We start from the raw sequence: 16,185 nt of genomic DNA, 5'->3' as shown, positions 1-16,185 counted from the left end.
AAAATTAAAAAATAAAATAAAATAAAATCTGGATTTCATGCAGTCCCATCAATATGCCATTAACAACACACACGGAACTAGTGAAAAGAATGCTAAAATTCATATGGAACTAAAAGAGACTCAGAAGGGCACAATCAATTCTGGCAACAAGAACAAAGCAGGAGGCATCCCAGTCCTAGATTTCAGATTCTGTTACAAAGCTACAGTGATTAAAAACAGCATGGAAATGGCATAGTCACAGACATGTCATGCAGCGGAAAAGAACTGAGGATGCCGAAACCAGCCCAGAAATATTCTGCTACCTGATCTTTGACTAAGGGGCCAAGAACTTACCTTGGAAGAAAAATACCTTTTTTTTTTTTAAATCTAAAAGGTGCTAAGAAAGCTGTTTCTCCTCAAGCAAAATATTGGTGCTAGCTCCATTTTTCACACTGTATTATAGTAAAATCAAAGTTAATCAAAATCAAAGTGTTAAAAGAGAAACACTTAACTTGCTGGAAGTCAAAGTAAGTAAAACTCTTGAAGACATAGGTGTGGACAAAGACTTTGTGAATAGAAACATAGTTGCACAAGCAATAGCTTCAAGAAGGAAGAAATGTGATTATATCAAATTCACTTCTGCTCTGCTAAGAAAATAAGCAAGGAAAAAGAAACATCTTTCACAAATGGAAAAATAATTGCCAGCTACACCTCAGGCAGAAGATTAACACCAATATAATCACTCAAAAATCAAACCTTTCAAAATAGAAGACCTAGTCCAAAAATGTGCAACTGTTATGATTAGACTCTTCTACAAAGAGAAAGTCCAAATGGCCAGTAACTACATTGGAAAGTTCAAAATCTTGGCCATTTCAGAAACGCAAATTAAAACAACACAGGGATTCAATATTCAGAAAGAATGGGTACATGTAGGAAATTAGATAATAAGAATGTTAATGAAGCTGTGTAGAACGAGGAACCCTGTATTATTATTGTTGTTGTTGTTGTTGTTATTTTTATTATTTTGATACTGAGGATGGAAGTCATGACCTTGAGCCTGCAAGGCAGTTGCTTTGCTGCTGAACTGTGTACCAAGCCTTCCCTTCTGCATTTTTCATAGCAATGTAAACTAGTACCACCACTGTGAAAATCCGTGTGAAGATCTCTCAAAATGAGAAATAGAAATCTTATTCCACCCCTCTGTTTTCCTACTAGCTATTTTCTCAATTGAGTTAAAAGATATCGTATATCAGCGAAGCATATATATGCTCGTTTATTGCAGCAAAATTTACAAAGCTAGATTTTGGAAATAGCTATTTTCCCCAAAAGATAATGGATAAAGAAAATGTATTATTCATACACAATATAGTACTTCTCTGCTACAAAGGATCCATTTGAGTTATTTGTGGGAAAAATGGACACATCTTGAATCTATAACACTGGCCGAAGAAAATCAGACACACAGTGAAGTACTGTTTAATATCTGCTTTATAAGAAGACAAAATATGAGTCTATAATAAAAGAATAAATTAATAAAAAATAGATTTTTTTTTATCAGTAGGACTGGGCGCACAAACTGAAGGAGAGGGCTTGGAGGGGAAGAGGTTTAAATAAAATGAAGATGTGTCATGTACATGTACCAGCCTCCGGCAATGTTTGTATTCATTAGTTTATTTAAACATATGCTAAAAAAATATCGATTTACATATCAGCTTGGATTCTATGTTCTCTGTGTCCATTATTGTTAAATAATATTTTTGTTTAGCAAACATATACCACATCTGAAATAAAACCAAGATACTGCTATAGCCGTGCATGTACACTAACATAGAAGTCCCACAGAGTCACATGGAAGTTCTGCACTGTCCAGAATGAACCTGGCCCACCTGAACCAAGGCCCTGTGCACAGGAATCCCAGCTGAGTCCACAGCACCAAAGGCGGTCGAGGCATTAAGATCGTCCCCCAGGGCCTTCAGATACAGAAGTGCTTTTCATATGGAATCACAGCAAATAGGGCTCACAGTGGCCCTTTGATGACCTAAGGATCTAAAAAGGCCTTGATTCACAATATACCAGCCCAGTATGAACTTGAACCCTAGGCAATCCTCATGAGTGCTGAGAGTGCAGGCATGTGCCACCATGTCAAGCTTAAGAAATGAACTTTTTGGTTTAACTTCTTTTTGTTTGCTTTATTAATGACTCCACTGTCACTATCATTATAGTGAACTTTCACATGCTGAGACAGATTGCTCTTTATCCCATTCATGGTGAAGATTTCTAATTTTTTACTCATGTACATGTGTTTTGCTGCCTCTAATTGAGTGTGTGTGTGTGTGTGTGTGTGTGTGTGTGTGTGTGTGTGTTCTCACCATGAAGTTCAGGCTGACCTTGAATTCACTATGCAGCCCACACTGGTCTGGAACACACCAACAATCCTCCTTCCTCAACCTGGCATTATTGAGTTATAACACTACATCCAGATCATTGGGAGCTCTACTCTTTAGGAAGGGAACCAATGTTTAAATATACATAAACATTGTAGAATGCACAGACTGCAAGGAGAGATAATTCATATGTTTAAAATCTTTTCTTCAGTCAATTGAGATAAAAAATTTGTTTCAAAAAATTCATTCCTTTGAGAAATTTGGACCTTCCAATATGCACATGATTTATTTGTATTTTAGAAAGCTCTTCCACAAGTCAGACCCTGTTGCTTTTGGACTGTTTATTTTTAAAGCAGCCTGCATCTGAAGAGAATTCAAGATAACTTGAGTTGCCCTGTCTTCATGAATAGAATCTCCTATGTTTTGTACATCATGAGTGTTCAGAGCGAGATGGTTTCAGTGTGAGCCTCGTTGGGGGCACTTTATTTGTCTGTACCCCTCTAGGAAATCTCTGTGTTCTCAGCATTTACTGCAATCGATTACTGCTTATGGAGAGAATCTTAAGGACTCAGCATGCAGATTTCAGATCTTGTGATGTGAAAGGAGACGTAGCTCAATATAAACCATTTCCTAAGACTGCCATGATTCTGGCAGACACTTTAATCATCTCTGTCCTCTTTCCATGATCTCCAGTTGACTCCTCTATCTTAATCATGTTCTAGACCAGCCACTTGTGTATTTTCAGGAAGGAGAGTGTGTGCCTGGTGTTGTCTCTCGTATTAGTAACCATCAGAACACAAAAATCTCTAAACAAAGGAACATTAAGGAGGTCCCTTTGAATGGGGTGTTAGGTGGAGGGAGAGATGTAGTGGGCAGTTTCAATTCATGCCTTACATGACTCCAAAAATTCCTTCCCTTAGCAGATTGATTTCCTTAAAAACCCTTTTATCACCATTCCTTTATCTTTCTACTCTAAGACTCTTTTACCTTTGTTTTCTGTATGACTCTTCACTTGCTGTTTTAGATCCTGATGAATCCAGCTCCTGGTTTAAATTTTTCTCTCCAAACCCTTTCTGTATGAGCACCTGTATTGCTGAGACTGTAGTCACCATGCAAAAATTTCCAGCAGCTTCCTTTTTCTGAATGAAGGTCATGGGTTCGAAGAACAGTGGATATTTAGATGTCTGATTTTTTTCATTTTTATATCTTAACATATTTCAACATCCATATGTTCCTGAGAAGGTTTTATTGGCTTTCCCTTTGTTTCACTGTGGCAGTTCATATATCTGATAGTATCTATGATTATTCTTTTTAGGTTGTTTATCTATAAAAGTCGGTGAGCTATGATTTTATTTTATTGTTTTTTGAAGTGATGTGGATCAAACTCAGAGCCTCACACATACTGCATGAGCACTCTTCAACTGCACTTTGGTCCCAGGTCATGAGAGCATAAGTTACTCCTTTTATTTTGAGTTTGACAGTGATGGGCAAATGGATTCCTTCTTCCATACTTTCATAAGGTTGTACATTGAAGTTTGGAGTATCTTTTTTCTTTTTATTCATTTAAAAAAATTAAGACCAAGTACATTTATGAGAAAAGAAGAAAGTAAGGAAATATCCTCATATCATTCATTAGAAATTGAATCTAAGAGACAGAATAAAACCAAAAATGATTAGAAGGAAATAATAAAGATCCGAAAACACAATCCTTTATCAAAATGCCAACATCATTTTTCCTAAAAATTATTATTTTAATTCTTTCGTTTCTGTAGAAATAGAAAAGATTCATAATAGTCTAATCAACTTTGATAAAGGAACAAAATTAGAGCTCCAACCCTCCCTAATCCCATGACTTACCACAAAATTATACCCATCGTAACAAAATGGCATTGCTATCAAGATAGACAAACCACCAAAGAACCCATATGAAGTCCCAAAATTGATACCCACATAATGGACAATTGCTTTCTGGCAAAGATGCACAACAATTAAATAGAGAAAGGATGCACAACAATTAAATAAACATACTGGAACATTTGCATATTTACATGCAAAAAGAAACTCCAAACCTTGTATCACATAAAAAATTTTCAAAACATTCAAAAGTCAACTCAAAATGGTCCACTATCAGTTAGGTAAAGTAAAGGCAGGTGTGGCCTGAGTCATTGCTTTGGATGAAGTCATTCTCTCTGGGACAAAATCCATGTTTTATTTTTTATTTTAGCTTGTCACCCTAATGAAACAATATGAGGTTATATATGAAAGACATATTTATTTCACTAATAAGTATGTCCTCAAGGTGCATGCATTTAGCTATAACATTGTCCAGTTTATTATTCTTTATGGCTGAGTAGTACTCTCTGAATATAAATACAACATCTTTCTTATCCATTCCTCAGTCAATGGACATTTAAGTTATTTCCAAGATCCGGCTATTAAACACTATTCTGCTATAAACATGGGTGCCCATATATCATTGCAGTATGATGTTTTTAATTCTTTTGGAAAGATATCGAGAAGGGGAATAGCTGGGTCAAATGGGACCTCCAACCTAGTTTTTTGAGAAATCTCCACACTGACTTTCACAGTAATTGCACCCCAGAGTACATTCCCACCAACAATGGAGAAGAGTTCTTTTTTGCCACAACCTCTCCATCATTTGTAATTGGTTCATTTCTTAGTACTAGACATTTTTTCTGAGGTGAGGTAAAGTTTCAGTGTTGTTCTAATTCTCGAAAGCAACTGTCAAATGACTAGTGCTGTTGAATGCTTTTTTCACATATTTATTTGCTGTTGTACTTTATCATCTGCTACGTGTATGTTCTTCTCAGATGCCCGTTTTTGGATTGGGTTTTTAAATCTGTGAGGACTAATGTTTTTGTTTATATATTTTCAATTGTAATCCTTTATCTGAGTAACACTTGGCAAACATTTTTTCCCACATTGTGGGCTGTCTCTTCACTCTGTTGGTGGTTTCTCTTGCTGTGCAAAAGCTTTTTAGTAGACAAAGATCCCATTTGCTGATTCTTTGTAGTTAGCCCTGTGCAATCTGGATTTTATTCATAAAGTCTTTGCCTATACCAATGTTTTCAGTAGTTTTACTTATTCTATCTCCCAACATATCTAACATTTGTAATAATATTAAGATCTTTAATCCATTCTGATTTAGCTTAGTACTGGTGAAAGATATGGGTCCGGGTTAAATCTTCAGCATGTGAAAACCAGTTCTTCCAACATCATTTATTAAAGCGACTATGTTTCTTTTGGAGAATGTGTTTGGCACCACTGTCAAAGATAAAGTAGCTTAGTGTGTCTACAGTTATTTCTGCATCTTCTAATCGGTTCCATTGATCTTCATGTCTGTTTTTTTTCTCCAGTAGCACACATTTTTTTAAAACTCACACTAGCTTTGTAGTATAATTTCAAGTCAGGAATTGAGATGCCCCTGGCTTCACTTTATTGCCAACAATCACCTTTGCTATTCTTGATCTCTTCTTATTTCAGATGAATTTTAGGATTGTTTTTTCTAATTCTGTAAGATTGCATTGAATCTGTATAACAGTGTTGGAAATATGACCAATTTCACTATACATGTTCTTCCTACCCAAGAGCATGGGATATCTTTCTATTTTCTAATATCTTCATCAACCTCCTTTTCCAGAGTACTATAGTTTTCAACTTGGAGGTATTTTACATCTTTCATTTGATTAATTCCTAGCTATTTCAATTTTTTGTTTGCTATTGTAAAATGTATTGTTTCCCTGATTTCTCTCTGAGTACATTTGCTATTTGTGTACCAGAAGGCTATTGATTTTTAAATGTGGACTTTGTAACCAGCTACCTTACTAAGTTTGCTGATTGAATCTAGAAGTTTATTGGTGGAGTTTTTGGGGTCTTCGAGGTAGAGTAACTTGTCATCTGAAAATAATGATAATTTAACTTCTTCCTTTCCTATCTTTATTCTGTTTCTTTATCTCTCTTGTCTAATTGCTCTGCCTAAAGTTTTCAGGACTGTGTTGTTTAAGAGTAGAAACAGTGGACATCCTTGTCTGGTTCCTCATTTTAGAGTTAAAATGTTCAGGTTTTGTACATTTAATAAGATGTTGCCTGTTGATTTTTTATAGATGGGTTTTATCAGATTGAGATAAAGACCATCTATACCAATTTTATGTAGGGTTTTTATCATGAATGGATGCTGGACTTTGCCAAAAGCTTATTCTGTATCTATTGAGATGATCATGTGATTTTTGTCCTTGGCTCTGTTAATATGATGTATTACATTTATGGAGTTTACTATGTTGAACCATGCCTGAATCCCTGGGATGAACTCCACTTGATCATGGTACACTCTTTTTTGCCATTTTGCTGCAGTCTGTTTGCCAGTACCTTATTAAGGATTTTTCCATCAATGTTCATTAGAGAGATTGACCTGTATTTCTCTTTCTTCATTGGGTCCTTCTCTGGTTTTGGAATTAGAGTAATGCTTGTTTCTAAAAATGGATCTGGGAGTATTACTTTTCTTTCAATTTCATTTAAGAATTTGAAAAGTAGTGGTGTTAAGTTTTCATTAAATTTCCTGTAAAGTTCAGCAGTGAATCTGTGAGGACTTAGGTTTTTCTTTGTTAACATGATTTTAATTACATCTTTAGTTTCATGTATTGATAATTGGGTTATGTAGAATTCTTGTCACTTCTGGATTCAGTTTAGGTAATTCATATGTGTCTCGGAATTTTTCATTAATTAATTTTTCATTATTAATTTTTTGTCTTGTTGATCTGCCTTTTTGTAAGAGTGAGGTATTAAGGTCTCCCAAGACATTTGTAATAAGGCTTACTCGATTTTTCATGCCCAGTAATGATTGTTTTATATAACTAGATGCATTAATATTAGTTGTATATATATTAATGATTGCTATGTCTTCCTCTTGGACACTTCCCTTTACCAGAATGTAGTGACCTTCTTTATCTCTCTTAATCAGTCTTGGCTTGAAATTCACATGACCTGCAAATAGAATAGCAACCCCTGTTTTTTCCGAATGTCTTTTGCATGGAGTATTGTTTTCCATCCTTAGACATTCTTTTTGGGGTAAATGTATTTCTTGTAGATAGCATGTTATTGGATCTCAGTTTCTTGATCCATTCTGCCAGTCTGTGTCTTTTGATTGGTGAATTGAGACTTTTAATATTGATGGTTAAAACTGATATGTATAGATTTATTGTTGTCATGTTACTTTCCTGCTATTGCCCCCCTCACATCTTTTTTTCCCTTTCCCTGTAATCGTTTGCTTTTCCTGGTGAATTCCTTCTTTTAGTGTTCGTGGAAATGACGTCTTTGTTATCTCACTCTAGAATGTCCTTCAGAACATTTTGGAGTGCAGGTTTGGTTGTCATATATTTTTGTCAGCTATTCTTTGTCATGGAAGTATCTTATTTCTGGATCAATTTTGAAAGATAGTTTTGTGGGATACATCAATCTGGGTTGAAAGTTGTTTTCCTTTAGAACTTGCAGTACTTTACTCCAAGCTCTCCTAGACTTGACAGTTTGTACTGAGAAGTCAGCTGTAATCCTGATGTGTTCTCCTTTATAGGTGACTTTTTTCTTTTCCCTAACAGCTTTTCAAATTCTTTTCTTGTATTGAGTTTCTGGAATCGTGACTATGACATGCCTGAATGCAGAATTGTTTTGATAATTGGTAATTGAAGTTCTCTATGCCTCACTTATTTGTATTTTTCTCTACCAGGAAAGTTTTCTGTCACAATGTCTGTGAACATATTTTTAATGTCATTTGTGGTATATCCTGCTTGTTCACTGACTCCAATTAATCTTAAATTATTCTGTTTGTCTCATCTAGTAGTTGCTGGATTGATTTTTCATGTTCCTTTTCTAGTTTTGAGAGAGTATTTTTGGTTTCATTTTTTCCAGAGCCTTATCCAATTGCTTTGTTACCATTTTGCAGAGACCTGGTGTGGGTTTTCAAATTTTCCAGCCTCACTCTTTCCTTGGTTTGCTTTAGTGAACTAAATCTCTGAGGTTATGTCTTGTTTAAGTGTCTTCTCATATCTTTTCAACAGAATGCACAACAATTGTATTCAGTATATCAATGTGTAATTATGTCAATTCTGTCTCAAGTGTTAAGATTCAAAATAGATTAAAGAGAACACAGAAAAGTGGGAAAGAAAAAGATTACAAGTAGCTTGGATTACAAGCATAAAAATGGATCCCACCAACTTGGAGACATCGATGCAGAAGACTGATGAAAAAGAGAGCTGGAAGAAATAAAAGGTAGAACAGAACAAAAACCAGACCTACAAGGAGATTAAGAACCACACTCATGCTTAAAAAAAAAAAAAGAAAGGAAAATGATGGAAGTGAAAGAGTGATTAAAAAATAAATAAATCAAACAAGAAAAGAAGAAAAGAAAAACAACAACAAAACAAAACAAAAACATTGTCCACTTTCAGGATTCTCTCTGGATTCACTAGTAGACTGTGGAGACAGCATCCCAAACCCTGTTACTTCACCTCCACAATCCAGGTTTTGCTTTGAGGACAGAAGCAGAGAACTTTAGCAGCCCTGTCCTGAGACCAGACTGATTTGGCTCACCATCATCCTAGCATTTTTGCACAGTTCTGTGCCCAGCTAAAATCTGCTGGAGGAAGCTATCAATAGTTTTCATTCTGGACTTATCTGGCCCAGCTCCAAAATGACTGCCAACCAATGGTCTCTTCCACAGGAGGACCAATTCCTTGGCACTCAACAGCATCCAGCAATGTTCTCCATGTCCACTGCTCCCCTCTGCCATCAAACCTTTCCACAGAGGCCTGAGGGCTTGCCAGCTGCCACTACCACCACATGTCCCCAGGTTCCAACAGCTGCTCTCAAGCAGTGAGTCTGGCTGATGGCGAAGCCGCCACCAGATACTGCCTTCTTCATTGAAGTTTTCCTTTTCACTGTCTCTGAGCTTCAATTCAAAATTCAGACTCTTCTATGTCCAGGGTACCAATTTTCTTCTTTCTTGTGTTCTTCACGATGGTGTACCCCCAATTCTAGATGGTGTCTCTCAAGGGGCTATTTGTTGCTTACTACTCTGCCATCTGGAGTATCTTTTAAAGGACAAACACATATACGAAGGGTTCATATGACACAAATCCAATGGAAAAAGCAAACTGACAAATTGAGCAAATGTAAAGAACATGTTTTATTAACTGTAATTTAGAAGTCTGCATATTTTATGCATAGTAAACACAAAATGTCTTATAGTTAAATAAATCTTAAATACACCAATAAATAAATACTTTTATGTTTGAAAAATGAGCTGGAAGAAAAACATATAGAGATGATCACAATGTTGCCCAGGACTCCTGATAAAAATGGACAAACAAAGCAGGTTATGAATAGAGCCTAAATGGGAATCTTGGAAATGATAGAATCGTGAAAGTGTCATGCAATCGATGTAAATGATTTTCTTGTTAAACCAGGACTCATTCCTTAGTGCTGCATCTTTCTCAACAGTTCTTCTGATGAAGAGAAGCATCTGACGATTTCTGCTCTGACCACCTCCCAGGCACAAGGACTGTAGCTCTTCTCCTTCAGGTAGACAGCGATCCTGTGGAAGTATTTCCTCACAGCCAGTCTGGAGTCCTCATGCAACAGGGAAGGCTCTTCCAGCCCCGTGTCCTGGGTCAAGCAGGCCTGCAGGTCATTCAACTGTTGATGGAGGCCAGTGCAGAAGGTGTCAAGGAGACTCTGGTTCCAGGCAGCTGATGAGTCTTCTGATGTGAAGATGTTGAAGGTCTGCCTGGCCATCTCATGGAGGACCGAGAAGGCCTGAGCCTCCTGGACCTGCTTGCCATCGAAGTTCAGCTGAGCCAATCCAAAGTCCTGTCTGTGCTTCAGGCAGGAGAAAGTGGAAATTCTCTTCATTTGTTCCAGGAGAAGCAGGGCCCTGGCATTCCTCTGGCTGTGGGTCTGTGGCAGGGTGCAGGCCAGAGAGCATGATGCCATGATGGTGAGCACCAGCAGGGCCACCAATCCAGTCAATGGCCAGGCCATGGGATCCTGCTGATGCTGCTTGGCTGTTTGAGATGGATGTGTGATCCTGAACCTTTGCCTGTGGGTTCTCTGAAGACTCTGGTGTGTTCAGACGATTTAAATAGAGAACATACCAGCTTCATTTTCTAAATGTCTTTCCTTTATTTTCTACTTCTGTTTTCCTGTTTCTTTTTGTTTTCTCTACTGGAGTTTTCAGTAAAGTTTCTCACCACTTTGCTTTCATCACTTCCTTCACTCCACAGGCCATATGCACTTTCATAGATTATGGTTTCCTAAATGAATTTCTGATTACAATTCAAAGGCACTGTTATGTAATATTTATGGACTGAATTTGTGTTTTTACATATAAAAATGTGAATTTTTTAATTAAACAAAATTAAGATGACTATATAAAAATTTTAAGCTGAAAATTGTATAGTAGCAGAATTTATCATCCCTATATCATGGAAGCAACCTTTATTTCCAACAACTTATGAATACATGAAGCTTATGTATTTGCATGCAGTGGATTGCTACTCTGTCATGATGAAAGATATAAACTTGAGTTTTATGTGAATAATTGAGTGACCTTGTGTCCTCATGTTAACTGAAATAAGACCCATGGAATTATAAGTTGTATTTTTTTCAAAAATGAGAAATAAAAGACACATAATAGGAAGTAAGGAGTCACAGTGGATGTTTCAGTTATGTCTGCCTTCATATATCAGCAAGTTGATTTAGATCCGAATGTTAGTTTCAAGTCATCATCCAAGTTTTGAGTTACAATCCGAATGCCAGGCACTTATGTGCTGCTAAACAGGACTTGCTATTCTTGAAAAGCCTATGTAAGCATAGGTAAACATCAATTGAGCCCAGATGCAGGTGAAAGCCCAATTCCTGATGTTCTTATGGAAAAGAAATCTCCTTCCAAAGAAGAACCACTTTCCATTCCTTCGCTTTTTCCTGAAAACCATGACGTCACCTTGAATGGTGTGTATAGTATGAAATTAGGCACACTGTATAATTTCTTTGTGAGTACACCAGGAAGATTATTGGTGTTTATGATAAATTATATATAGTATATAACCCTTGTTACAATGAAAAATTTAGTTAAGGTTTTTTTAGCTTTGGAGTGTATAACAGGTTTTTTCATTAATTTTTATGGAAAATGTAGTCTTGACTTAAAACCAGTTTGAAATATAACCAGCTCTTGTGAACAACTGAGTTTGTAAAACAAGGGCCCACTTAGGGACTTCTTTTACCTTTTAGAAATTGTTTATTGTGACATTTTGGATAAACATAATGCTCTTACTAATGATGCAGACTTTGTACCTGTGTATGAAATATTTTGATTCCTTTTTCCCAATCGCTTCTGTTTTCTTCAACACCTCTTCCTTTTTCATTTTACAAATTTTTTCCATGTTATCTTTTTGTAATCTTTTTTTTCCTTTTCCCTTCCTTTCTTTCTGCCTTTCCCCACCTTAGTTGCTCTCTTCCTTTTGGAGAATTTCTTCCGTTTTACAGTATCTATTGTGGATTTCAATCATTATTTACTTTTCCAGTTTATCTAGAGGACAATGCAGTGATTACACACATGAGTCTGATCTATTTTACTTCAAATATATTCTCAAGCTGCATCTATTTACTTAGAAATGGCTCATTTTTCTTGCTTTAGTAGTACTCCATTGTATTAAAAAACAAAACCCTGCACATCTTGTTTATTTGTTCCTCAGTTGATGAACCCTGATTTGTCTCCAAGATTTTGCTACTACAATCTGTGATGCTGTACACTTGGGTGTGCATATATCAATGTGGTCTAGGGAGAAACCCAAAAGTTAAATAGCTGGATCAAATGGAACCTGTAGTCCTAGTTTTATGAGGATTCTCCATACTGATTTCCACAGTAGTTGTACCAGTCTATACTCTCCTCAGTGAAGTAGCATGGTCCTTTTTTTCCCATACCTCTCCAATATTGATTGATTTCTTGATGATACTCACACTATCTGGAGTAAAATTGTGTGACAGCATAATATTATTTGTATCTCTGTACTATCCAATGATGTTGGAACATTTTTCATGTATTTATTTGTGATTTGAATTTCTTCATCTGACAAGTTTATATTCCTCACAGGTGTCCATTTTTGAACTGGGTCTTTAGTTTTGGGTGGTTCTAATTCCTTTTAATTCTTTATATGTTATGGATATAATTCCTTTGAAGAACAACTGGTTGAGATTTTTTCCCACTGTGTGGTGTTGTCTTTTCATTCCACTGTTGATTTCCTTTGATATGTGAAGTCTTTTTATTAGAATGATAACCCAATTATTGAATTTTGTATTGTTTCCTGTGTGATTAATGTTCTGTTCATGAAATCTTTACCTATACCCATGTCTTGAAGAGTCCTGTCTATACTCTCTTCCAGAAGATTTAGTATTTTCATTTTAATATTTAGAACTTTGATCCATTTCAATTTTACTCGAGTGCATGGTGTTGGACTTGGACCTGGTCTTTGACATTTGGAAAGCCAGTTTTTCTAGGACTATTGATTAACGAGACTATCTTTTATTCATTTATGTCTTGATATCTTTTCCAGAAATCTGAAATTTGTATCCTTTGTCATTAGCATAGTAATTTGTCAGAAATGTGAGAAACTTCCCATTTCTCCATATTTTCAGAACATGTTCTTTAAATTATTTTCATTCCAGATTGTTTTAGAGGTTGCATTTGTGTCTGGTTTTGATTTGCATTTCTTACTGACTAATGGTGTCAGTAGATTTTTAAGTGCTTGCTGTCCTGTGTCCTTTTATGTACCTTCTTTGGACAAATGCTTTTCTGATGGTTATTGAGTTTTACCAGTTCTTTAAATGTTTTGGATACTAGACCATTCTGTATCTGTGCTTTATGTACAGTCTGTCTCTTCTATAACTTGAGTTTTTATTGTCCTCATAGTAATCTTGATCCTGAAAATGTTTAATTGTGATGATGCCCAATGTATGTATTTTGTCCTTTTTTTGGTTATGGTTTTGATGTCACACATAAGGATGAATGATTAATACAAAGTTAAAATATTTATTTGCCTGTATTAAGCCTGTATTACTGTGTTTTGTGGTATATTTTGAAGTTAAGAAGAATACAGTGCCTCATGTTTCTTTTTATTTTTCGATTGTTTTTTCTATCCAGACACCCTTTCAATTTTATTGGAATTTTAGGATGAGCTTTTCCATTCTACAAACCTGAATAATGATATTTAAATTGGGAATGTGTACATTCTGTAGACTGATAGAATTTTGGCGTGGCTGAAAAGATAAGAAGTATGAAATAAAAGCGACTTTAATTTTAAGAATGTGGGGAGAGACCCCCTGACCCTCTGCGGTGTCGCATTCTCTCGGGTCTGGCATTCTCTCCGCCAGACACGTGGTGTGGGGGCATACATGTAGCTTAGGTTTGGGGTGGTGCCTAAGGGGCATTACTGATGCACTGGCAGCCCATTGGTATTCATTTGGTGCCACAGTTCAATTGCCTAGGGACAAGAAAGTTGAACTCAAGATAGAGTTCCTTGGTTCTGCCTTCCAGCCTCCCAAGGGCTACAGTGTCCTATCTGGGGCAAAATCCTTTCATAGATCATATTGAGAATTATTAAACAGTGTGAAATTCTCAAAATCAGAGCGGAGCAAAACAAACTGTCCTGCACTCAGTTATCGACCTACTATTAATTAATAGCATGTCAGCTATTAATTAACTTTGTTAATTGTGGGGTTATGCTTGTGTCTTATACAAATATTTGTATATCCTCACTGGAGGCAGGACTAGGGAGAGAAAAGCCTTACCCTGTTTCCAGAAAATTCACAGGCCAAAACAAACCAAAGGAAACTGAAAGGAAGACTGTACTGAGAAGATAAGAAAGTAGCGTTTAATCTTTACACAAGCAGACTGTTGGAACTTCATACCAGTAGACTGTTGCAGGGATAATTCCTCAAAAGCAACAGACATGAATATAGGAAGAGTTTAGTTTATATGGAATTTAGAAATGGGAGACTCAAAGCAAGCCATCAATTTTACATAATTAGTTAGGTACATTGAGTCATATATTGACAGGCAGTATAGTCTTGAAACAAAAGAATTGTTTATCAAAATATAGAAACACTCTGGGAGGAAGAAGAGCAGATCTTTACAGGATAAGCATAGTTTAGGGAACCACCATAGTATAGAAATATTTGGGAAGAGGACCCTTAGAGAGTGAGCATAGTTAAGGGAATTACCATAATATAGGAACATTCTGGGGAGGGGTCCTTGAATTAGCCCAGGGTGCCTTAAGGTGTAGTCTATTACTTTGACTCAGTGCTCATCAGAGGCATGCAGCTGGGCTGTGGACACCATCAAGGTCATTTGAATTCAGCAGAAACAGCAGAAGTGTAACTTGGCCAGAGACCTCTAATTGCTCATGAAATATCTGTGTTTGCATCTTATGGTTGTGTTTCTACATTATAATTGTGCCCCAACAATCCATCAAGAGGAATAGCTCAAGTCTCCCATTTCTCCCATTAAATATGAATTTCTCTGTATGGATTATTTAGAATCTTTCTTATGGCTGTTGGCCAACTCCCAGCAAGTACTCACTGTTAAGAAGGGAAAACCTGTCCTGCAAGAAATACAAAGAGCAAGTGGGACCTGTGCATCTGAGAGAGGAGCCACTAGATCCAATTCAGAAAGTGATTCAGCTTTTTAGGAGCACACTAGGCGCAGTCCTATGATTGATCCAAATACTAGGCAAGCCTAAGGCTGTATGAGGAGCCTCTCATACAGCCTTCACTGCCCTGAACTTTGGCCTGAAGGCAAAGTGAGGCCCTCAGCCTAGATTCTGTGGGAGGAATGAAACAGACCCCTTTGGGTAGAGAGATCGTGAACAGTGCCCTGGCTGGTGGCTTCTGGTACAGGTATTAGGGAAGAAAATTCTGGGAAGTACCATAAAGAGGTCCTATCACTCCAGTCAATTAAGGTAATAGGATCCCCAGAGCCTGGCAGAGGAAAGGCTTGGAACATAGCCTGCTACCAAGACAGGTTTTTGCAGGGCTCTATAGCAATTCTTTCCTCAAAATCAGCTTGTGACATCAGCATAGAGGAAGCTCTGGATAAGGCTTTGACATCTCCTTGGAGGTTTTCATTTTTAATTTATTTATTGCTACAATAGCTATTTTTAAAACAAACTAATCAAAATGAAATAAACTAATAATCTACCACTGCAGACTAAAAGACAAGAACAGTCCAAAGAAATGTAGGAGCCATTAAAGCAGTTATAAAATTGGAGTAGATATTAACAAAATCAAGAGAAAAACTAATGCAAAGAATTAATGAGATGAACTGGTTCTTTCAAAGAATGAATTAAATTGATAAACATTTAGCTAAGCTGACTCAAAGAAGGAAAAAAAAACCACTCATTTCATTGCACTTAGAAAGCACAGTAAGAATCACAACAGATATTGCTGAAGACCAGAAGATCATTAATAAGGACTATGAAAATTGTATTCCAATAAATTGGAGCATGGCAAAAAAGTTTGTGGTTTCCTAAACACATTTGAGTTATTAAAACTGAAGCAGGAATACATCAATAGTCTGAACAGTCCAATAAGAGACACTGAAGTGGAGAGAGTAATACAAACCCCACAAATTAAGAAGACGACACTCCTTGAAAGATTCACCATTCAATTGTATAAGTTGTCTTCCAAGGGGATAGAACACTAGTCATCCTCAAAATGATCAATGAAACTGAAAAGAATATAGCTCTTCCAAACTTAT

The 16,185-nt window shown here is 36.5% G+C and overlaps 1 protein-coding gene and 1 pseudogene across 1 annotated transcript; both read right to left on the bottom strand.

The window, feature by feature from the left end:
• Positions 1 to 16,185, bottom strand: part of LOC134476596 (interferon alpha-21-like) — a 95,328-nt pseudogene that overhangs the window by 36,859 nt on the left and 42,284 nt on the right.
• LOC134476594 (interferon alpha-4-like) lies at positions 416 to 14,588 on the bottom strand. Its single transcript, XM_063251932.1, has one exon. The coding sequence runs from the start codon at positions 10,413 to 10,415 to the stop codon at positions 9,852 to 9,854; it is 564 nt and encodes a 187-aa protein (XP_063108002.1). The 5' UTR covers positions 10,416 to 14,588; the 3' UTR covers positions 416 to 9,851.

This window comes from Cavia porcellus, unplaced genomic scaffold, assembly GCF_034190915.1.
Source record: "Cavia porcellus strain 051 isolate PalLab524CR breed Dunkin Hartley unplaced genomic scaffold, mCavPor4.1 scaffold_1, whole genome shotgun sequence".
Taxonomy (NCBI): Eukaryota; Metazoa; Chordata; class Mammalia; order Rodentia; family Caviidae; genus Cavia; species Cavia porcellus.
This window is presented reverse-complemented; position numbering and strand designations above follow the sequence as displayed.

Excerpts from the sequence above, each read along its gene's own strand:
- LOC134476594 (XM_063251932.1), bottom strand. The coding sequence starts at position 10,415 with ATGGCCTGGCCATTGACTGGATTGGTGGCCCTGCTGGTGCTCACCATC.